This window comes from Hibiscus syriacus, unplaced genomic scaffold, assembly GCF_006381635.1.
Source record: "Hibiscus syriacus cultivar Baekdansim isolate YM2019G1 unplaced genomic scaffold, ASM638163v2 tig00110430_pilon, whole genome shotgun sequence".
In the NCBI taxonomy this organism is placed as follows: domain Eukaryota; kingdom Viridiplantae; phylum Streptophyta; class Magnoliopsida; order Malvales; family Malvaceae; genus Hibiscus; species Hibiscus syriacus.
In genome coordinates this window covers 1,866,535-1,874,949 of record NW_024062734.1, presented here as the reverse complement: position 1 = coordinate 1,874,949, position 8,415 = coordinate 1,866,535, and the positions used below count along the sequence as shown (strand labels likewise).

The window sequence follows — 8,415 nt, the reverse complement described above, 5'->3', positions numbered from 1 at the left end:
TCAGCAATGGAGTTCAGTTGCTTTGTGAAAAACAAAGTACTATTCACTTAGATAAGAATCATGTATATCGTGCTAGAACTAAGCATATTGATGTAAGGTTTTACAAGATCATAGAGTTGGTTGTATCTGGAGAGATTTTTTTCCAGAAGGTATATACTGATGAGAATGCCGCTGATATGTTCACCAAGCCGGTTACGACAGACAAGTTCATGCATTGCTTGGACTTGTTGAATGTTTCGAGTTGTTAAAGAAGTAAAGTAACCCAACCCACATTGAATGTTTCCTAAGGGGCAGGATATTCGCCAATGTGGTGATTTGTTAGGTATGACTCATAAATATATCGGTAAAGTACAAAGAAAGCCTCGTAGTGGGGGTTACGATTATGTGGGTTGGAGGTGCGGGGGCGCAGCCCTGCGGTATGGTATAGGGTTATTTTGTAAATATGTACTAAGGTTTATTTATTATAAAAGGAGATGTAACCTAAACTTATGAGACATTAAATTAAATAAAATTATAGCGCCGCCTAGGGTACCGATGACGTAAGCACATTGCTGAACCTCGTTAAAATTCTTGTGTTATTTCCGTTATCTTTACCCGATTAATCAACAATCCTTCATTTTAATCCTGTTGTGACCAAATTCGAACCACATGCTCCTCTACCACTGTAGAATGTCTATGTAATTGTTTTTTATTATTAAAAATCTACCTTTTTCAATTTAGTTCCGTTAACTTTGCATTTTACTAAATTTAGAATTTGGTTTTTTTAACTTTAACCGTTTCATTTTTTTCTTCTTATCAATTTCCTCATTCCTTTATACTTTTATCAACACTTTACCCTCAAAATATCTTCTTTGACATGTAATATTCTAAACATATTTTATAAAATTAGATTATGTTTGATTTATTAAATAACATTATAATGTGAAAACAATACGAGTATATATATATATATATTTACATATATATTATATGATTACCTTTTTTTTTGAAAATTTGGAATGAATCGATATCATAATACTATACATAATTACAATTAAAAATTTGTATATAAACTCGAACAACTCTAATCGATTCGACTCGACTCAAAAATTTCAAGTCAAGTTCGAATTACAAAATATGACTCGTAAACTCGAATATCTCAAAATATTTTTACTTGACAGGACTCGACTCAATCGAATATTCATCCCTAAATTGATAGTGGTTGATCGAATGATATACAATTCTAAAAAAAAGAATTAAGATCTTCAAAAGTTTCAATAGACAAAATTTCGAACAGATTGATATACTTCTTAAGTCATATTAGATTGATTAAAAACCGACCCATGGTCGTCCCTATTAAAGCCCAAAATGGAGAATGAAACTTGTGTTACTTGAACTTGAACGCAAGGGCAGTTTTGGAATGTTAGTATTGTTATCAACCAGTCTTCCCGTTCGCTGAAAAATATATCAATTTCGTTTTCTCAAAAAACAAAACAAATAAAATCAACAGCTACATCGTTTTTATATTCTTTTATAATCGCTGTATTCTTTAACCAAAGATTTAAAAAATATCTCATAATTTTCCTGCAATTACTGAAAATCGTATTAGGATCTCGAATTCGATCCAATGGCTTCTCGTCGGCGTATGCTTCTAAAGGTCATAATTCTCGGCGACAGCGGGTAAGCTTTATAATCATTTTCTCTCGTTTTAGTGTTCTTTATTTTACATGTTAGAATTTGAAGATTTTATTAATTATTGTGCATTTCCAATATGATTACAAATATTTTGATGTTATTTTTGTCTAATATACATTTTCTTTTGATTCTTGTTTTTGTTTCTAGGGTTGGGAAGACTTCTCTCATGAATCAGTAAGCTTTGAAACTGGAATCCTTAAATTTCCTTTTTCTCTTTATTTAACTCTTGAATTTTGCATGTTCAATTGCCGGTTCCGATGTATTAGTTGCTGTTAATTTTATTGGAATCAGGTATGTTAATCGTAAGTTCAGTAATCAGTACAAAGCAACGATTGGAGCCGATTTTCTGACAAAAGAGGTTCAGTTTGAAGATAGACTGTTTACATTGCAGGTACAAAAAATTTTAATTTCTTTTTTTTTTAATTATTTGTTGATTGTTTTATGTTTATGTTTATGTTTGCAATAGAATTTGGTTTCTGTTGTGCCTAATGATGATAATGCAATGTGAATTTTAGCAACTGTTTAAGCATATTCTCTGATTTTGCCATCCTTGAGTGGCTATCGTCAATGGTAGAAACTATGCCTACCTTTTTCTGTACTTTTAAAATTTTCTGTTTGGTTGAGAATAGAGGTAATGAGCTTTATATACTCTTCTTAGTGCTGATGCTCGTTTTTCTGCTTGTGTGCATAGATATGGGATACTGCTGGGCAGGAAAGGTTTCAAAGTTTAGGTGTGGCTTTCTATCGGGGTGCTGATTGCTGTGTACTTGTGCATGATGTTAATGTCATGAAGTCCTTTGATAATCTTAACAACTGGCGAGAAGAGTTTCTGATTCAGGTAATTTATATCCAATGGCGTGTAGAATATCATAATTGGAAGAATGACTAATGTTATTTTTTTGGTCGAGTGTTCAGGCGAGTCCATCTGACCCTGAAAACTTTCCGTTTGTTGTGCTGGGAAACAAGGTTGATGTTGATGGTGGCAACAGTCGAGTGGTAAGATGTATTCCAACCTTCTGACATGCCTTTCTCCCCTCCGTTTTTTGCCCTTCAGATTTCTTAGTATCATATGGCAGAGAATGTATTTTCTTAGTGTTGAATGAGGTTATTTCTCTTTGGTTTAGGTTTCTGAAAAGAAAGCAAAGGCATGGTGTGCTTCAAAGGGAGATATTCCTTACTTTGAGACCTCTGCAAAAGAAGGATTCAATGTCGATGCTGCATTTGAGTGCATAGCCAAAAATGCTCTCAAGAATGAACCTGAAGAAGAAATGTAAGTATTTGCATAAATCTATGTTTTCTTAAAAGAAAGAAGCAGCCTTATAAAATGTTTACACGGATGCATCTATCTTCAAAGAAATATAATAAAATATTAAAGCAGCAATTAACAGAGAGTAAATTGACACTAGGAGATGTATCTGACCTTCTATGATGGACAAGCTTACTTCTTCTATTGGAATTGAATGCTTGTTAGATCAAGACATTTGTTTGGAACTTATTTAGTGCACTGAATCTGAACAATGAATGGGGCCTATGTGTAGCAATTGACATCAATATTGGAGTAACATGATTCTGTTTTTGAACTGCTTGGTTGTTAGAGTTTATAGTTCTTCCTTGGAGAGTCTTTGATAATTGTTTTTATTTCAATGCTTGGTCTTTTTGATGATTAAAGCTACCTTCCCGAAACCATCGATGTTGCTAGTGGCGGACGAGCACAGAGATCTACAGGCTGTGAATGTTAAACGAGTCATCAGGTGCAGCTTCATTTTATCAAAATGCACAAACAGCTGCAGTAGATTTCTCATTTCTATCAGTTAAAGTTGCAGGGTCTGACAATTAGTAATAAACTAGTCATGTTAAAAAGTAATTGTACCATGCCTCCCACTTCCCTTGTTATGCATTCTGGAATAAATATGGAACTTCTGTTGTATTCCTTTCAATCCATTCTCTTGAGTTATTCGTATGTTATACATTAACTTTAATTTGGTGCAATTATGAAATACTATACATGAAATTTTGATTTCATTCAAGTTTCACAAGTTATTAAAACTGCTATCGACTTAACATCATTTTGCGTTTATATATTGTGTATACAAAAAATTATATCTTTCTAATATGAAAATAAATGAAACTAATTTATTTTTAAATTGAATATAATTGAATCAAAATCAAGGTTTCATATGTACAATTAAACCAAAATTAAAGTTACATGTATATAATCGCAACAGATCAAAATTTAGGTATCATAGCATGGTATATATTTGAACGAACAGTAACATTCAGTATTAAAAAAATTAAAAAAAATTTCTTCCATCCTACTTCGTCCTTCAGCGTTTATTAAAATAATTATTTTAATTTATATTTTTTAAAGCATTTTACTCTCAATATTTTATTTTATGATAAAAGGCACTTAATATTTGACCAAATAATTATTTTTGACTCTTATTCTTTCTTTTGAACATTTTGCCATCAACGTTTAATTTTAAGATAAAAATCTCTACTTTATAATGTTAATAATTATTATTTATTAAGAAAATATATTGTCTCAAAATAAAATGTTGAGATTAAAATGATTAAAGGAAGGAAAAAAAGTTTTAAGTGAATATAATTAGGCAACTTTTTTTTATGCAAAATCAAAATTTCATTTGTCTTTAAATCAAGGTTTCATGTCATTCTATATTTTCCAATTACAAAATCCCGTTCTTCTCTTTGAAGTTTCAGGCTCATTCTTCTCAAACATTCTGAAAAAGGGTTTCATGGATGCCACGAGAGGGCGAGAATCCACGGGGTTACTCGACGAGATCCTCCCTCCACGCCTCGAAGACGCGGGTCTTGAGGATTGCGCTCTTCCGCCGGATTCCATACACGAGGCCTTCCTCAAAGCTGCCTCCGCCGTCAATTCACGTTCCGATACCCTCTACCATTCCGATGATGAAGTTGAAGCCGGATTCGTAGACGGCGATCCATTCCCTAACGCAGTGGTGGTTGTAGGGTCTTCCCACCCTCCCTCGGACTCGGAGGAAGCGAACGAAAGGGTGGTTCTGGGTGGAGAACCGGTGGTCGGAAAGGGTTGTCTAGATGATGAACTGAAGTGTTTGAAGATCGAAGAGAAAGAGACAAAAGAAGAATAAAAATCAAGAGGATGATGAGAGGAGAAAGGAAAACCCAATTATGGGCCAAGTTTTTTGTGTGTAAGATCCTTCTTGATGCTTAATCTAGCTCCTGTGTTTGTACAATTTTTCCCGAATAGTTTAGATCTAGCTGGTGTCTGCATTAGCTTAAAGCCATGGAAATCTACGCAAACAATGTCTTTGCTCTTACGGTGTACTAGAGTTTCACTCAGATTCGATCACTTTTTATTTAAAATCTTACGTTTATTTTATTGTGTGATCACATTGTTTACTCTATTTTGTTTGAAATCTGTATCGACATTCCTAAGCAAAATCAAGCACAGAGAACCTCTTAGGTCGTCTATACATTTGTTTTATTTCAAGGAACAGCTCAAAAGACCAAGCAAAACACTAAATAAATTACACCCAAACAAAAGGAGATTGCGAATCAACATCTTGACCATGACTTTCAGTCATATGTGCATGCGTTTTTCTTGAACTTAATGAGCTTGGTTTTCATAGAATCGATTACCAGAGGGCAAGAAATTTGTTTCCGGTGCTTCGTTCTCACGAGTTTTCCAACCACGTTCCCTCGTGACCGGACTTCGAACTTCAGTATCAATGGAACTTCAGCAGCACCATTCTGTGTAAACGTCAAGCTTGATCCAGCTCCATAAAGTGGCACCTTTTGACCATGACTTTCATCATTATGTGCATGCGTTTTTCTTGAACTTAATGAGCTTGGTTTTCATAGAATCGATTACCAGAGGGCAAGAAATTTGTTTCCGGTGCTTCGTTCTCACGAGTTTTCCAACCACGTTCCCTCGTGACCGGACTTCGAACTTCAGTATCAATGGAACTTCAGCAGCACCATTCTGTGTAAACGTCAAGCTTGATCCAGCTCCATAAAGTGGCACCTTTTCCCCCTCCAACGCCACTGATACGGTCCTATGGCTCTTCCTTGGCTGATAATATTTCAGCTGCAATCCATTCGATACAGACTTTAATGTCATTGCATTACAAGCTTACAATCGAAACATGCTCGGGATTTCGACGAATCCTACCTGGCCGGTTGCGACGTTGATTTCCGAGTACGCGAGTTTGACGGGGTTGGAACTGACGTGAATGCCGAACAACGTAGCGGGGTTGTATACACTCATCTTCAAGGTGCCATTGATAGTCAGCATTCTTGTTGGAACCCCCGAGAAATCTGAGCCTTCACCAACAAAAACGTTGTGCACTGCAAAGCTCTGCAGGACTCCCATTTTTCTTCATCAATTGTTTTGTTTTTCTAATTCAGATTCGGATAAGATCGGTTGGGCATACATAAGCAAAATTCTACTCCATACAAAAAATAATAATTTTTTTACTCGACTCGATTTTTTTTAAATTCGAGCCAAGTTACAAAATAGAAATTGTATAGCTAAAATTTTTTACTAATTAATTGACTGATTTTTAAGTTCGAGTTGAATTTCTTTAACTCTATATGATATATGTATAACACATTAAAAAATTTATAGAAATATATGTGTATCATATACGGTTATAAAAAAATAGTTAAATTATAATCAAATAGTATCATAGCATTATCAATATTTACAACGAAATTCAAACTCAGACCCGAGCACTTCGACTTGACTCGAATTTCATAAACTTAACTCGACTTGAAAAAATTCAAATAAAGTTTGAGTTATAAAATAAGAACAACTCGACTAATTCAATTTTTTTACCAAACTCGGCTCGATCAAATACTCAACCTCAATTGAATAGAATTGAATTCAAATTTAAAATGAAAAAAATCCGATCCACATAAAATTATAATTATTCATTATATATTTATAGATAATTACAATAATAATATTTTTTATATTATTATTATTAATTACTTATTTTATCTAATAAAAACGAATTTTTATGTATATTTGGGTTGCTCGGATACTTAGTTTTGACTTGTGACCTAAAAAGTCTGATCGAGTTTCAAATTTGATGAATCTCCTACATCGAATTAAATCAAATACAAATGAAGTGGTTTAATTATTGAATTGGATCAACTATAAACTGGACCTAATCTAATCCATGACTATTCTTATTATCAAGTGTAATGAATTTCTTGTAAATGGAATTCGAAATGTGAAGTAGATGATTGTATGATTCACAAATGTTTGAAGATAAAGCATGATTAGCGAATGAACATACCTTGACCAGGATTTCAGCTTTGCAAGGCCTACTGGCGCCCCAAATGATGAGACAAAACACTGTAAACAAAACAACAAAAGTGAAAAGGGAAATCAAGGCCTGGAAACGCCTAATGAAGGCCTTATCCTCAAACTCATCATACGACCCTTCTTCCACTATCACCCCACACTCAGGCCACCCTTTATCATTCCTCTTCCGTCCACCTTTCCTCCCGGACGACGACCGGAATATCCCCGAGAATCGGCTAGCCGACGAGTTCCTCGAATGACGTCCCACGGAGGAAGGGTGCGAAGGCGACTCCATGGGACTCGCTTGCATTGTCGACGACTTGTCGCCGTCGTGAGAGTCTCGAGATGGACTTTGAACATAGTATACTGGACGTTTTGGTGACCTTGACGGCGATGATGGAGCTAGGCTTGTGACATCTGATTCCGATTTCGTAGACAACATCTTGCTTTGGTTAAGGAAAAAAAAACTCTCAGAATTCGAGTTAGAAAAAGATGATGAAAGAAGCAACAAATCAGTTCACTCTGTTTCTGTCTGGCTTTTAAGCTTGCATACATACAATAAAAGTAATCCAGAGAAAGACAACTTTTTTCCTTTTTTTTAAATATTACCCTTAAATATAATTAATTTTTACATTTCCATTACATTTGAATTCATAATATTCAAATAATAAATAACTAAAATTTTATATTATTTATGTAATCAGATTGTTGATATAGAGATGGGCGTGAGTCGGATTTTTGGTCCACCCAATTTATTCAAGAACAAGAGAGTCTCCACCTGAGATCTGACCAAAAAAAATTCACCCGACCCGAAACTAACCCGATATATAGCTTAGAAACCCGACTCAACCAGAAATAATAATAAATATTATTTTTATTCAATAAAAGCAGTGACTTAATTGAAACAATTTATATATAGAGAAGTATTATTGTAATTATTCTATATATATAAGGTAAAAATATATATTTTTGTCGGGTCGGGTTGAGTATTTTTCACCCTAAACCCGACCCGACCCGAACATAACACTTAAAAAAACTCGATCTGACTCAACTCCGATTTCTTTTAAGAAAACTTGACCCGATCGAGTCGGATCGAAACTCGTCGGGTTCGGATCTCATGCCCATCCCTAGTTGAGTATATTAAAATTTATTATATTTAATCATGTTTGTCATATTACTTTTATGTTCATATGTTTTATTCAATATTTTTATATTCGTTAAATATAAGCCTTTTTTATTTAATATTTTTATATGTATTTAAAGCCGTTAGTTTTTTTATATATAAAATTATTTTTTTGAAAAAATATGTAAAATTAAAATAAATAAATAAAGGATGATGAAATTGATGAAGAGGTTTGGGTTTGGGACCGTAGCAAGCACTTCGCACTGCCACTGAGTTGTAGGTTCGGGAATAAGTGTCGGCAGCAAAT

The 8,415-nt window shown here is 34.1% G+C and overlaps 3 protein-coding genes across 5 annotated transcripts; 2 read left to right on the top strand and 1 right to left on the bottom strand.

Annotated features, from left to right (window-relative positions):
• Positions 1–1,237: 1,237 nt before the first annotated feature.
• On the top strand, positions 1,238–3,526 carry LOC120125460 (ras-related protein Rab7). Of its 2 annotated transcripts, XM_039143898.1 has the most exons (8): positions 1,238–1,250; positions 1,539–1,659; positions 1,822–1,848; positions 1,966–2,065; positions 2,366–2,512; positions 2,590–2,670; positions 2,799–2,944; positions 3,344–3,526. In XM_039143898.1, the coding sequence occupies exons 2-8, from the start codon at positions 1,607–1,609 to the stop codon at positions 3,411–3,413; spliced, it is 624 nt and encodes a 207-aa protein (XP_038999829.1). In that variant the 5' UTR covers positions 1,238–1,250; positions 1,539–1,606; the 3' UTR covers positions 3,414–3,526. The 2 variants fall into 2 exon arrangements, with proteins under 2 accessions (XP_038999829.1, XP_038999828.1); XM_039143897.1 differs by lacking the exon at positions 1,238–1,250 and having other exon boundaries at positions 1,507–1,659.
• An 830-nt stretch (positions 3,527–4,356) lies between these two features.
• On the top strand, positions 4,357–4,978 carry LOC120125464. The gene has a single exon (XM_039143901.1). The coding sequence runs from the start codon at positions 4,428–4,430 to the stop codon at positions 4,800–4,802; it is 375 nt and encodes a 124-aa protein (XP_038999832.1). The 5' UTR covers positions 4,357–4,427; the 3' UTR covers positions 4,803–4,978.
• A 107-nt stretch (positions 4,979–5,085) lies between these two features.
• On the bottom strand, positions 5,086–7,479 carry LOC120125459. 2 transcript variants are annotated; one of them, XM_039143895.1, is made up of 4 exons: positions 6,978–7,479; positions 5,846–6,031; positions 5,699–5,761; positions 5,086–5,466 (listed from the first exon to the last, which is right to left on the bottom strand). In XM_039143895.1, exons 1-4 carry the CDS (start codon positions 7,425–7,427, stop codon positions 5,251–5,253), a joined length of 915 nt encoding a protein of 304 aa, XP_038999826.1. In that variant the 5' UTR covers positions 7,428–7,479; the 3' UTR covers positions 5,086–5,250. The 2 variants fall into 2 exon arrangements, with proteins under 2 accessions (XP_038999826.1, XP_038999827.1); XM_039143896.1 differs by lacking the exon at positions 5,086–5,466 and having other exon boundaries at positions 5,481–5,761; positions 6,978–7,476.
• Positions 7,480–8,415: the final 936 nt, after the last annotated feature.